We start from the raw sequence: 15,911 nt of genomic DNA, 5'->3' as shown, positions 1-15,911 counted from the left end.
GGGATGATAAATTGTAACTATTATAGGAAAACAGAGGAAATTAAGGGGGAGAGAATTGAAAAATTGTGGTGTAAGAGTAATTTGTAATTCGAAGGGTAGGGTGTGAATTGTTCAATTAATTGGGCATGAGGAGTGGTTATAGACATAGAAGGAAGAAAAATTTTATTGATGAGGAATGTGTGTGATTGGTCTTGATCTGTAAAGATGATAATAAGGATATAGAACGAAAGAATGAAGGTGAAGTTGTTAGTGAATGGACAAAATAATCTCTAAGGGAAATGTGTAGACGTTTATGGATGTTGCACGTCCGGCAGCGGAAAAAAATTGCTAGATGATGACGATATTACATGCATTCGAAAGAAAGGCATTCCACCATATGTAATAACTGACTTAATTGTATGAATTGCACAAGTTTGAAATCTACAATAAAGACAGGTTATTTGAAACTTATTCCTATGTTTGAAAATCCATGTGGTCTATAGTAGATAAAATGTTACATAACTAAACTTACCTTGATTTAATATTATTTTTCGAAAGCCCATCGTCAATAATAACCTGCACTTTTTCTTCTTGAATGGTTGGAAAATGTGGCTGATGAATTCTCGCAAAAGCTCCTTCAGGTGGAACCAAAATCTTCTGAGCGTACGATTGGGGGTTAGGAATCTCATTGGTATATAGTTGAGTGGCTAGTTCCTGAATATGAATGAGGACCAAACGAGGATCTTGTACTTCAGTCTTCAATAATTCATTAAGATTGCTATACAGTTCGTCCCAAATATCACACGGCCTCCACGGTGGTCCTCGTTCAGATACAAAACTAGTAAAAAACATACAATCCAAAACTCTCGTTGTAAAATCACAGTCTTTTAAATTATGTTCACCTAAATAAGCAGCTTTATGGAACGTTATAACTGGTTTTGGATGAATTCGAATGATTGTGAGACAACTACGATATCCTTGTAGTAACTGAGCGAACGTCCTCATGAAAATAGCACGAATTTCTTTATCTAACATGATACACTGAGGAGCGCGAACTGATAATGGTGGAAACGCGTGGTCTGCGAAACTTAGTTCTGGTTGTAATATCAGACTGAGTGCTTCTTGTGTTGTGCTAAGTAGTGGTTCTGGAAGAAGCGGAAGAGAAACTCCGTCTGGAATGGTGATGGATCCTCCGTCGAGATCTGCTACTATCACGTCCATCTAAATAATATTTAAATGTTAAACATCGACTATCCAGTTAAGAAAAATAAATATATCAAACTAAAACATGTGTACATAATGCATGTTAACGTTGTTGCTAACCAATCCCACTTTTTGTCTGGGTATATGCACAATGTAAACATAAAGATTACTATCGCCTAGAAAACCAACAGCTAAATCTTATTATGTCTGAAAATGACGGAGAGATCTATCTAAATATTGCAAAAGTTATTTTGAGATAATTTATGAGCAAAACAGATAACAGAATGGTTCAATAGGTTTAAACATACCAGCACTTCTGTTGACAGTGACCTGCGTTCTGCCCGACCTTCCCAACAATACCGGAAAATCTCGAACTTGTGAGACTTGCGATTGAATAAGTTTCTCGTTTGACTGTTCACGAACTAGAAAGCAACATTGGAATTCCGAAAACTTGGGTTTATAGCGTATTAAGCGAGCATATGAGAATGACTCGTGTGTGTGCTAAATTCATTTCAAACTTGCTCACGGTAGAGCAGAAAAAAATTCGCTTCGAAGTCACTGTGAACAACTGAGATGAAACAATCTACAAAAAAAATTATATATATTTAGGGATTCTACAGTATTCACTGGCTTCCCTCGCTCAACCGTTTCCATATCTCTCTGTTGTTCCATTCTCCATCGTTTAGTCCTCTCTTACTCATGGCGTCGTCTACTTCGTTCCTCCAGGATTTTCGGGGTCGTCCTCTTTTCCTCCACTTTAGTCTTTTTTGTTCTATATATGTTAGTATGTCTGTTTCTATTGATGTTCTTTGCTTTATTTCGTCATTACTTCTCCTATCCATTCTTGTTACTCTGCAGCATCTTCGCAGGCATTCCATCTCTGTTGCTACTATCTTACTGCTGTTTTTCTTGTTTATGATCCAATTTTCAGCCCCATATGTCATAATACTTCGCACTAATGTTTTATAAATCTGCGTTTTTGTCTTCATAAAAAAAAATTAATTTGAAGTTATAAAATTTGCACAAGGTAAGAACAAAACGCTTGAATACTTTGACGAAAGAGGCTAGTTTCTTCGTCACAATAATGCACCATAACATTTATCGAACCTGTGCAATAGTGTTTTGCAAAATACAAGGTTACACAACTTAGCCAGTATCCATAAAGTCCCCGGAATAGAAACTTTTTCATGTTTCCAAAACTAAAAATGACGCTTGAAGAGCAACGTTTTGATGACATAGAAACGATTCGAACGAATGTGGTGATTACAAAACTTAATTTCAAAAGGTAAGTAAAGGTAAAGTTATGAACGAAGATAGGATACTTTTGGAAAATATTTTGTAGGCTAAAAATTCAACAAGTCCATCATGTTGTCTAGCAAATAGCAAAAGAGTTGAAAGCAAACGGTTATGCAATGGAGTGTTTATAGTTTTCATATAAGCCTTCAGGAAAGAAGCAACAGAGTATTATCAGGATAATTCAACCAGAAATTAGTATTGTTAGAAAACTCAAGAATTAACCACGGGAAGGAACAGTCTATATACTCCAGAAAATCCATAGAAGTCAAAGAAAAGAAAGAGTCTTGAGCTGCAGACTCTGTAGCAGAGAATCCGAAACAGTCAACCATACCTTGCATGACAGTGAAGCATTAGATCGAAGACGGCAAACACTTTTTGGAGATAACCAACTGACTCCAAATATATTATGGTACCCATCCACTAGAGCTTTATAAGCTAATAAGGGGTACCAGATTCCTGACACCAGTATCGTGAACGAATAGAAGATTACAATAAGCCAATTGGATGCAGTACCACAGGTTTATAACAGACGGCTTCCATGACGAAAAATAAAATAAAAAAAAGGCTCTTTGATGCGAATGGCATCCGAATTTGGAATGAGTTTGTCGCCAGAACGATCAATCAAAATTGAGATTATTCCTTTTTCTGGCCCAATCAAATAATTCGTTATTCTTCAATTTATGGTTGAATGATTGGCCTTCAGTTTTAAGAACTCAGTTGTCGCCAGAACAAACCTATCTGAACACAGATTATTCTTTCTGGCCCAATTAGAGAATTCGTTATTATTTAATTTTTGATTGGTCTACCGACTCGGAAAGCACTGCGCGCATATGGTCTGTGGACCAATTGACCAATTGACTTATGCTGGAAATGCACATATCGATAAAAATGAAAAATGTATAGAAAGGGTGCATTTTCCAAGCCAAGACAGTCTAGTCTTGCTCCGGCTCCCACGTAGGGTCTCCTATACCCTGGGAGCCCCCTTCACGGGGCTATGCTCCCCACCCGTCCTTGGACTCTTTTGCTTGAACCTTTCTAACAAACTGTGTTTACCAAACAGCCCAATCAAAGGAAACTTCCATTGGGCTGGTCGAAGCCCTCTGCAGAGCACCTAGGGTGCAGATATGGGTTAATTTTTGCCAAAACCTAAACCTTCCTATGATGACACGCATTTCACAGTCTAGGCAGTCGAGTCTTGACTCTTATAAGAGACAGACCTCTTTGGCTAGGTCTCTCCAATTCCACTTGAACTTCAGCGATTTATTCCTCACCTATACCCATTTACAGTACTGGGACTACAGTGAATAGTTAACACAAGGACTTTGCAGTTATTTAAAATAAATGGAGTCGTAAGGAACTTGGAATATTTCGTGAAGGCAGACTTAGTTGAAATAAATAAAAGTCTTTTAAGTGACTTAGGATAAAAATTTATTTAGAAATACTTACCATTTCAGCTACTTCTGACTTCAGCGATGAATGAACCCCCATTATAAATGGCGTGGGCGTAGACAAAACTTCCACCAATGGAGCTGGCAATAACGGTATATATACATGAGTATAACGAAACGGATACATCAATGCTATAAGAGCTCTACATCCTTCAGTTAACCTATTATAACTCTTCGAGTGAAACAGTATTTTGTGCTCAGTCATTATCGCACAGAACAGTTTCAGTACGTTGCTAATTCCCAATTGCTGAAACAGTAAACTCACAGAGGAGTGAGTGACAGGAAGAGACTGCGACAGTGGAGGTTGTAAAGCTTGGCGATCTCCTGCTCCTATACTGAATCTAACTTGGGGCCCACCCGGCGGCGGAACTTGAATACAGCCTAATATATTTCCTACTAAAGTTTCAAGTGGCACTGGCATATTTTCTATATAAACGGAATAAATTATTCCCAGGCAGTTCTGAAATAACCAAAAATTTATGTGTACAAATCCATAAATTAAGATGAAAGCATTAGTAACAAATTAAAATAGGTATTGTAAAATCAAGCAAATAACTTATTGTTATTATAACAATGTTGTGGATTTTATTTATACTTTGCACATACTATAGTTTTTAATCATGTTAATTACTATATACGAGGACGATCCAGAAATAAGTTTCGCACGGGAAGGTTGAAAGAGTAACTTACGTCTCAGAGCAGCTTGTAGTGGTGAAGCCTACGGATTCACTACTACAAGCATTTATAGCCGATGCCAACCGAAGTTGGCATCGGCTATAATCTGAGTTAACATATGTATGATCATAAATTAACCCAGCAACATTTGAATATTAAAGGATCCATGCGTCAACGTGTACGCATAGCAATGCAAGTTTTATCTAACTCCGTAGCAAAAGCCACGAAGCACTGTGGGGAGAAGGGTCGTACGCCGAATGATAGCTTTCGGAAAGAAGCCTCCAATATGGTCCAACTGTTCAACGATTAGTTTGATTTATTTAATTCGCGATCTAAATTTACCCACAATTTCACTGGAAAGAATGCTTTTGGTACAAGTATTCAAACTCAAAAAAATCTACAGAATGAAATGATGATAATCATTCAAAGAATGAGAGTAGGCAGTTACAAAGAATTGATTCGTTTTCAAAAAGGAATTTTGCTGCCAAGTCAATCATTATCAGAAATGTTTGATTATCTAAAAACAAAATATGAGTTGGAGTATTTACTAATTTCCAGGCTAAATCAAAATGTCCTCGAAAATTGTTTTTCGTATATTCGAGGGATGGGATGCAGTAATGATCACCCTTCGCCTCTGGACTTCAAATACCGACTTCGATGGTATATTTTGGGAAAATATTCGGCAGCCATATTTACAGATAACCGAGCTGCCATAAAATCTAGCGAGGCTTGTTTGTTGGACATATTCGAGGATTCTCAAAGTTTGAGTTATAAATTAAATGTCGAAGCAGCAGAAATATGTTTAACTCATAAAATTTTAGCAAACCTAACCAAATTGGAAGAACCAGTGAATGATGAAGAAATTCTTGAACAAGAAATTATAACACCTTCTTTCGTTCAACCATATTATGTCCAACAATTTATAGATGATGAAGCAGAACAGTTGTTGCAAAATTTTTAAATAAAAAAAACAATAAGCCAGGAATCACTAAAATATATAGCATGTTTCGTGGCATTTAAATATAAAAACAAGTACTTTCTAGAAACTTCTACATACGTATAGAGACAAAAAATGCACCTGATTGAATAGATGCTCTTTCTCGAGGTTCTCTCGTGCAACCCAATCATGAGTTATGGGAAGTAGCATTGAAACTCGAGTCTCAGTTTCACAAAATGTATGGAAATTCTTTATCTTCTTAAATGTTAAAGAGTTAAACATTTTTCTCAAATTAGCTGAAAACACGAGGGCCGAAATACAAAATATCACTCTTCGTTATGAGGTTGTCCTGTGTTTTGTCAGAACTAGAACTTATATAAGACTGAGTGCTCTGAATAGGAAAATAAGTTTCAAAAATGCTCAAAGAAACTTGGAGAACTCAAAGAAACTTTTGTATTAATATTTAGTATTACATATTTTTATTTTTATAAAGCACTAAAGGCAGTCGCTATATAGATCGCTTAAAACTGTGGAGTGCAATGATGGAGTTAGGCGTACCAAAGAAGCTGACCATGATTGCGCTAATGTGTGTCAACAATTCCTTTGCACAAATTAGAATAGGAGGCAAAACTTCAAAGGCTTTCGGCATAAGCACCGGACTCAGACAGGGAGACCCGCTGTCCCCATTACTATTTAACCTAGCATTGGAATATGCAATGCGAAAAATCTATACCAGAGTCAAACCAGACATAACTGCCAGAGGAGCAAAGATTATTCTCGCATTTGCAGATGATGTAGATGCAGTAGCACAGACAACACTGGAAGTTAAGGATATAGTATCGAACTTTGAAGAAGCAACACTAAGCGTAGGCCTGAAAATAAACGAAGAAAAAACTAAATACATGGTCGTATCAAAAAAGGAACGACAGCGAATAAGACAAAACATTACCATAAACGATCATAATTTTGAGGTGGTCAAAGAATTAAAATACCTAGGAGCAACAATTACCAGTGAAAACACAGGAGAACGGGAGGTTGAAATACGAATACTGGCGGGGAATAAATCATTCTTTGCCATTCAACATCTAATGAGGTCAAAGCTTCTCTCAAGGCGTGCCAAAATCCAAATGTACAAAACCATAATACGACCAGCAGTGACATATGGAAGTGAAACATGGACATTGAGAAAGAAAGAAATCAATAAGCTATTAGTATGGGAACGCAAAATCCTGCGAATTATATATGGTCCTTGCAGGGACAGCGTGACAAATGAATGGAGGAGCAGATACAACAATGAAATAGAGACTCTCTTCGGGAAAGGAAACATCGTAAGATACATAAAAGCCAATAGATTAAGATGGGCAGGCCACGTGGTACGGAGTGATGACGACAGACTGATTAGCAATGTGTTTTGGGAAAGACCAGATGGTAGAAGATCGACAGGAAGGCCTAGAAAAAGGTGGAAAGACGCAGTCAGGGAAGACCTGGAGAAGATGGAAGTAAGGCCATGGGAAATAATAGCACAGGATCGGAATCAATGGAAGGCAATAGTAAACGCGGCAAAAACTCACGAAGAGTTGTAAAAGCCAATGATGATGATGATGACTAAAGGCAGTCCCAGTATAATACAAAAAATGTATGAATATTATGTAAGAATATACATTAGTGAAAAAACGATAATTTTTATATTAATATCAGCATTTGTCATTTGAATATATAATTTATTAACTTATCGATATTGAACAATTCCGTAAAAAAGCTACTAATATTTGTAAAATTCGTTTTATGTATATCCTACCCAAAAATTAGCTATTATAATTTTAAATAACTGAAAGTTCTGCTTTCAACTACAATGACACCATTAGAACCAGTAGAGGTTTACCCATCGAGTAAGAATCTTTGGAGAAGGCATCACGTGACTAAAAACGACCTCACTTCGGCCATATTGTTATGATCGTTTTGACAGATCGTGTATGATTGTTTACGTTTGTTGTTTTTTGAATATATATTATTGAGTCAGGCCCTGATCCCACCGCCATATTGGTATGATCGTTAGCCACACCTACTGACGCCGTTTTAATACACACGTTAATATGTTGTAGCTTCTCCATATACTCTAACTCGATGGTTTTACCTCGCACGTGACGTCACGCAAAGCGACAGAGATGTTGTCTATATGCGCATTGGCATACCGTGTGTAAGTGTATCGTGGCTCGCGGCTCAGCAGCCGACAGATGTAGATGTTTTTATTGTTGATCCCGCCACCAAGTGCGAGATTTGTTTCGTAATTCCTTTTTTCTACGCGAAAGGGACTCCAAGGATATTCAGAATCTGTTGACAAAGATGTATGCCGTTTAAAGCATTCGATTATGGTGCATGGAGTTTAGCACCGGTCGGAAGGAAGTCCACGATGAAGACCGTCAGTTACATAATGAATATTCTCGAACGGTAAGCAGGATTCATTGTCTACCGTAATTCCCTAAAATTATTTCCTATATAACAACCGGTTATGATGTAGGAGTAGTAGTTTTTAAAGTTTGTAGAATATAATATTTGTACAACGTTTAAATAATCAACGTTTAGTTGATTATTTAAATTACTTTAATTAGGGCATGTTTACAAAATTACCAAATATGTAACTATCGTTAAGTATCAATATTTTGCAAGGATGAGTAGATAGATGCAAAAGAGAATATATGGGGAAACGTTTATATATGGAGGGATTTAATATTGGTATGACGAGAGATACGATCATATTCTTCTTCTTGATGTGCATATCCGTGACGAATGTTGGCGATCATCATGGCAATCTTTATCTTATCTGCAGCAGCGCGGAAAAGCTGCACAGATGTTGTGTTAAACCTGGTTCTGAGGTTCTTTAACCAGGATTTTCTTCCTGGACCTGGAGGCTTATCATAACATATTCTTTGTATTTTTTTGGCTCCTGGTTTTTTTCGAAGTGCAATGAACTCAGACTTCTTCAGACATTCTGTTGTTATTTTTCCAGAGTTGTATATGTTGTGGAACATTTTATTATTATTGCAATTGATTCGTTGTCCATTAGTTTGAATGGTTCGGCTTGTATATTATCGGGGCCTGTTGCTTTGCCATCATTTAGCTGTGTTATTGCAGAATAAACTTCTGTTGTAATTCTTCTTGTCTTTTCACATTATTATTTTACTCTGTTTGTCCAACATGATTTTTCCGTCAGAATACGAACATATACAGAGATATAATTCGGGAAGTTGACGGTATGCAAATTATCGAGCATGTTGGGAATAAAAATTGTCAAAATATAAAAATAAAAAAAAAATTGATAAACCCTAATTAACTTAACAAATTTTAAAAACTTACCCTGAATGTTTCTATATAATCTAATCTTGACACAAGCACCAAACACTTTGGTGCATACATTATACTATGATGGGATATTGCCGGAATTGCTCTAACTAATGGAGATTCTCCTTCTACTGCATCTTCCTCCTAAAAGTAGAAACAAAAATATGACAGTTAACCAAATTTATTCTTACCAAATAGTAGACATACCTCATCGACTGGCTTGCTCGGAGTTATGGAAACAGTCTCATTAAAACACAAACAAGCGCAGTAATGCCTGTTTGCGTCTATATCTGTAAGTACAGATACGAAGAACTTCGGTTCTTGTTTTTCCGATGATAATACCCATCCCTGAGGCTGGCAAAACTAATGAGAAAAATTAGATTAGACATTATATAACATATTCGATTATTTTTTTATCTTATATACTAAAAGGCTAAGCTCTTTTCTTGTGCGCAATACTCCTCCTAAACGGTGATAGATAGGAGAATATTTTTTTCGAATAATTAAACAGATTGTTGAGTAGATTCCCCCTAAGGTTTAAAATTTAAAAAATTCGAACCGGTTTAAAAATGGCGGCCATAAAATGAATTTTTCCTATAGTAAAGTATAGGAATTCAGTATTATACACAATGCAACAACGCGTCAATTCTCGAATGCTGGAATGCACCAACAAGTGTTTCCACTTAAGGAATAGCGATAATGACCACTCAAAATTCGGGATCCTCCTGTCTCAGATTTTAATTTATGGGGTCTGATTTACACTATCTGATGAGTTGGTATTTTTTTATTTTTATGTTTAGTTAGAAAGTATTCTGTTTCCAACAAGTGCAGCGTGTGTGAGGTGTTGTGATTGATATTTAGAGATTTAGACTACGTTTTGAGTTTAATACTTGAAGAATTAAATAATAAGGTAAGCATTACTTTGTTTTTAATTTATTAGTTAGAAATACATTATTAATTTTGTTGAGAATAAGCCACAATTTTAGTTATTAATTAGCCAAATTAGGTTTATTTTAAATAAATAAATAAAAAATAAACTTATTATAAAGTAAAATTGTGGCGTATTCTCAAAAAAGTGGAACAGTAGGCGGTAGTGTAGACTAGCGCTAAGCATCATACTGTTTTCTGTATTTTTTAAATTAAAATAATATTTAAATATAAATTTAGTTAGTTAGTTAGAGTTCTCAAATCGACTTCTTTTTCTTAAACGTGGCATTTTACAATCTAAAATATGCAAAAAAAAAGTTACTTCCGGTTTTACTTCCGTTTTTTATTTAAGAGGGGCGGAGTCTCACAATCATATTGTTTCCGTTTCCTAATGTAAATCTTCCTGAAAATCCTAAAAAACTAATGTATCGATTTTCAATTTAAAAAAATTGGCGTCGATACAGTTTATTTTTAGGATTTTTGGAACATTTACACCAGGCGACGGAAACGATGGATCGTTAGACTCCGCCCCTCTTAAATATCAGCAAAACTTACATCAAAACTCGATGTCGAGTTGGTCCGCTAGTAAATTACATTAAACTATCACTAAAACTGCTCTTTATTTATTTATTAATGGAGGGTAGGGTATTTTTTTGGGTTCTTTTATTTTTTTTTTATTCGATAGTATAATTCTTCATGAGTATCCAGCTAAAATTTCATAGTGATCGAAGCAAAATTGATGCAGTTATAAACATTTAGAAGATAGTGACGTAAGTAAGTGAGTTGTGAGATTGAGATTAATGAGTGAAGTAAGTAAGTGGAGTGAGTAAAGTGAGCGAGCTTGGTGAGTGAGTGAAGTGAGCGAGTTTGGTGAGTGAGTGAGTTGAATAAGGTGAGTGAGCTTCGTCTTCTTCATGTACCGTGTCCTTTCCGAACGTTGGTTACCATCATAGCTATCTTAATTTTATTCACTGCCACCCTAAATAGCATGCTTGTATCAACACCATACCAATCTCGCAAGTTCTTCAACCATGAGGTTCTTCTTCGTTCTGGACTGAGTTTGCCTGCTATTTTTCCTTGTATGATATTTTGTAGCAACCTATATTTGGGACCTCTCATTACATGTCCGAAATATTCCAGCTTTCTCTGCTTGATGCTTTTTATGATCTCAGTAGTCTTGCTGAGACGTTCTAGTATTGTGGAGTTTCGAATTTTCTCCACCCATGAAACTTTTAAAATTGAGGAGCTTTAAAGCAAAACCGAATAAATCCACTAAAACCGATTTTTGGAAAAATAGGATTTTTCTGAGACGCAAAAAGTAAATATTTTTTTGTTTATCTTGTTCGTAAATACTGTTAGAGAAGTCATAATAAAACTTTTGCTACAATATAAATTTAAAAAAGTGATATTTAGTGCCAAAGAAAATTTAAACAAAAGTGGATTTATTTGGTTTTGCTTGAAATAACTGGATTTATTTCATTTTGCTCACAACTTTATTAGCAAGAATTAACAAAAGTATTATTTTTATTAGTAATACAAAAAAAACATATAACATTTGATACACTAATAGCACATCCAACAGTGCATTTAAATATGAAGTGCAAACTCTTCTTCTAGACAGTCACACTCATTTCTTAGCTCTTCTTCTTCCTCAGTATCTTCAACCACTTGATTATTTTCACATAAAAGATTCGTGTACCACAAAAAACTTTCGTCACTTTTCCACTCCTTTCCAAATTGTTTTTCCATAAGTTGTTGAACACTTTTTATCTTCTTTGGTGGAATGGCACTTCGCAGGTTGACTTCGGATAGCAAAAAATTTTTTAAAGACTTTCCCTTTTTGTAAATTGAGCGCCTAAGTTCGGATTGGGCTTCAAATCGATAATGCTGAAAGCATGATATTAAAATTTTAATTTCTTTAGTTTTTTGAATCTGTGTCTTTTCCAGACAGATTCTTTTCAAGTCTGATATTCCAACAATCTTGTTAAGGTAATTTTGTAATTCCTTGATATCAAAAATTTTCCAGTCTTGTCCTAAGACTTTTGCACTTCCGACTTGTGCATAATGACCGATATATTCTTCTTTAGATATAATAGTTGGATTCTTTCTAAATATTTTTTCAAGTCGCCCAAAAACTCTATCTGCTGGCATAAAACTGTGACCTCTTACTGGATAGGTAATACAAACTTTTGTGATATTATCAGGAGAATACTTTAACAACCAAAACATTAACATATGAATCAAATGAGAATTTTTGTTCTGGCCCCCACATCCATCACAGAACAATCTAATCTGAGTTATATTATCCAGTTCCAAAGATTTTAGGTAATCGAACAAAGCAGATGACACTTCTGTAGCGCCCCTCCTAGCCTGATCTTCGGTCCAAATATAAAACGTTGGATTTTTGGAGTTCATACCAACACAGCAAAAAGAATAGAGGCTTATTTGGTGTGAATAAAATGCATCCGAAATTGGCGTGCGTGGTAAGGGTTGAACCTGCTGCAGGTCAAAGCAAAATGTCAGGGAATTTTCTGGCTCTTGTTTAGAAAGCTCGTAAAATGCTTTTGCTCTTTTTTTATGAACTTGATATTCAGTCATATAATTGGTTTTCTCTTTTTCGTCTTTTTCCGATTTAATTAAATGCTTTAGACGAGTGCATTGGGAACAGGTATCAGAAGCTGGAAACGAAAATCCAATGTTAAATTTTGTTAGAAAAACCTTTCTAAACATATGGTAGCCAACTTGGTACTGACTTTCAGCCTGTTCATTATACATACGTTATAACTTTCTAATACTAAGATGGGCAGGTAAATAGATTCTTCGAGATTTTTTTCTATTTTAATGACTTTCGACGCCACGCAATTTACCAACAAATTCGCGTACTGTCTTCCTCTTGTCCAAACTTTTTGTTGAAATATGGTCCCCTCCTCTTCGCTCTTTGGGACAGTCTCCTGAGTCAACAATCTTACATAATGTAAACAATCTGTAGTTTTTAACACCGGTTGCTGCCATGAAAAAAACCCTGCAGACTTTAACTACCCCTGTTGATCTTGTTTTCTTAATTTTTAAAAAGAAGTTTGCTGCCCTTGTTCTTTGTCGGGGATTATCTTTAACATATCTCTTTCTTACGGTACCGGAAACGCTTATCATATGGCAAAGTTTCACATCTTGAATGCTTTTTTCTGGTACACTATACAGCTGACTTCTTATATTCTTAATATCTGATGTTTTAACATTTTGGCATTGGTATGTTTTATTGTCATGTGAGCAAGGACGCTTAAATTTCTTTAAGTCTGGATCTGGATCTTGGTACCTAAAATAAAATACATAAGGTTAAAAAAGAAAAAAAGATAGCGTGGCACTTGCGGAGTGCCGACAGAAGTGAATATTTCTTATAAATTCGATTATATTCGATTCGATCCGATTTGATATTACACATAAATAATAAATTATTTTACCCGTTACTTTTAGGATTAACAAACTTTCAAAGGAATTAGAAATAACGCAAAATAAGCAACGTATGCTTTTTTGATACAAATACAAACATTCTGCAAACTTTCATTCTACGTTTAAATTTTTCAAAAATATTTATTAGTTTTCTCAGAATTCGAAAAAAAAAAGAATAAATTTAAATAACATTGGATCAAGATTTTGCGCCTACCCCCTTAAAAAACCAAAAAATCCAATTACTTAACAACTATTAACTTTACTGGAAAGAGAGAAACAATATCTACTAGTCTACGATTTATAAAAGGATCTTTTGAAAAACCTGCCTCTATCCCAAAATGAGCTATACCTACTAATCTATAAGTACCTTATAATCTTACCTTTCAACTTTTCCTCTTAGCTTTTTCGGGGCTTTTTCCCTTATTCTGCTTCCTTGATTGGCTTCTTCCACAGCTACTGACCCAAAAAATCTTCTTCCATATTCTTTATTTAACAGTACCTCTGTTACCGAAACTTGTATTGAACTATGTATATTAAACCCGATAAAAACAGTTTAAACCAGAAATAATATACACTTAGCCACACCCAGTTCACAGACTACTGACAACCTCTTACTGAACAAAAAACACGCGGTCGCTCCAGTCAATGTGTAAACATGCAGAGGCGAATCAATCAACGACAAAATATCTCTAATACCTCCCTAGTACTATCTATTGTTCGAATGAAACATTTGCATAAGAAGATAAAGTAGGAAATGCGCATTTGTGGATTTATTTGGTTTTGAACAAAAAATGAATTTATTCGGTTTTGCATGCAAACATGAATATCACCATTAAAATTCAGTAGGATTTATTCGTTTTTGCTCTTATATATTTTTATATATGGTGTAATTTAACGAAATGAACCGATATTGGCCACTAACAAAATTTTCGTAAAAAGTGGATTTATTCGGTATTGCTTGAAACCTCCTCAATTATTCTATAGCACCACATTTCGAAAGCCTCAAGGCGATTATAGATCGATTTTATTCACAGTTCAGGACTCGACACCATAAAGTAAGACCGAGAACACGTAGCAGCGGAGTAGGCGGATCCTCAATGCCAATTTTAGGTCTCTGTTACATAACACCTTGGACATCCTTCTAAAAGTCGCTTTAACCTGCTCTATCCTAGATCTAATTTCGCCGTCTTTCTGCGTTACAATTTAATTGTTGTCCACGGCAAACGATTTTATCAACTTGCTCAAGTTTGGTATTATTTACATATACATATATAAATGGTTTTATACGCTGTTATTTACTTATTACGAGTATTTTGGTTTTCCGTATGTTCAGATCCAGACCTGCCCCCCTACAACTCCCAACGACACTATCAGAGTAGTGTTTGCAGATCTTTTTGACTAGAAGCTAGGAGTACTGTATCGTCCGTATATCGCAAATTATTGATGACTTCACCGTTCACAAGTATTCCTTCTTGTTTTTCAGACAGTGATTTTCTGAAAATTCTTTTGGAGTAAACATTGAAAAGCAGGGAAGACAAGAGGCATCCCTGCCGTACTCCTCTTTTAATATTAAGATTCTGTGAATCCACACCATTTACTAAAACTGATGTTGTTTGATTCCAATATAAATTTGTAATTATTCGAACATCTCTGCCGTCCAAGCCAATGTCTTTTAGAGCTTCGATCAATATAGAGTGCTTAACACGTTCAAATGCCTTTTGAAAGTCAATAAAACAACAGTATATGTCTACAGATATATCTCGACATCCTTGAGCAAGTACGTTCATTCCAAACAGTGCCTCTCTCGTTCCAAACCCGTTACAGAAACCAAACTGTGTGTCATCCAGGTATCCCTCGCATCTATTGTAGATAAGTGTAGATAAGGTGAGTGAGCACTCACATAGAAATTGGAATAACCAATAAATAAAAATGCACTCGCGACAGATAACAATCGAATTACTAGACTGGATAAAATGAAAACTATTTTCAAGTCAGTCTTCACTGTATCTCAAAAACTACTTCACTGACTCTTCTCAAATTTTGCACACTTCTTTTATAGATAAATTACTAGGTTGCACCGTCCATATTATTGTTATAATTAATTTTATAATATCAAATTAGTCCAATTTTAAGAAAAATTTTTCGAAAATATAAAAAATTTGTAAATTTTGAAAAAACGATGAAATAAACAATATCTTGACATTGCGACTTAGAGAAACTCATCATCATCATCAGTGGTGCTACAGCTCTAGTTGAGCCTTGACCTTCCCCAGTCTATTTCGCCAGTCGTTTCTGTTCATCGCCAACCGTTGCCAATTTGCCGCGCCGATTTTCCTTGCGTCCTCGTCCACACCGTCCCTCCATCTCAGTCGTGGTCTGCATCTACTCCTATTTCCCACTGGGACCGATAATAGAGTTCGTCTGGGTGGGTAATCTCATGTCCAGCCCATCTAAGCCTACCTATTTTTATGAAGGATATTACATCTCTACCATTTACTATTTTTTTATACTTCTTAGAGAAACTCATAAACTACCGAAATCCTATCCTTAAGGTTCTACCATGCCGTTATATCGTTCTTAATAATCACTCGATCTCAATTAAATTCTCACAGCCAATTGGAAATGATACCAAATGAAAATGAAATATGTAATTATGAGCT

General features: G+C 35.5%; 1 protein-coding gene across 1 annotated transcript in view; it reads right to left on the bottom strand.

Moving 5' to 3' along the window:
• Positions 1 to 15,911, bottom strand: part of Sbf (SET domain binding factor) — an 82,837-nt gene that overhangs the window by 61,595 nt on the left and 5,331 nt on the right. Inside the window, exons 3-6 of the mRNA XM_072538081.1 lie at positions 9,085 to 9,240; positions 8,893 to 9,021; positions 3,925 to 4,386; positions 512 to 1,200 (exon numbers count right to left, since the gene is read on the bottom strand). Of these exons, the coding sequence (XP_072394182.1) occupies positions 512 to 1,200; positions 3,925 to 4,386; positions 8,893 to 9,021; positions 9,085 to 9,240 (1,436 nt within the window). The remainder of the gene's footprint in view (positions 1 to 511; positions 1,201 to 3,924; positions 4,387 to 8,892; positions 9,022 to 9,084; positions 9,241 to 15,911) is intronic.

This window comes from Diabrotica undecimpunctata, chromosome 7 (assembly GCF_040954645.1).
Source record: "Diabrotica undecimpunctata isolate CICGRU chromosome 7, icDiaUnde3, whole genome shotgun sequence".
Classification (NCBI taxonomy): Eukaryota; Metazoa; Arthropoda; class Insecta; order Coleoptera; family Chrysomelidae; genus Diabrotica; species Diabrotica undecimpunctata.
Note: the sequence above shows the minus strand (reverse complement) of the source record. Positions and strands in the feature narration are given on the sequence as shown.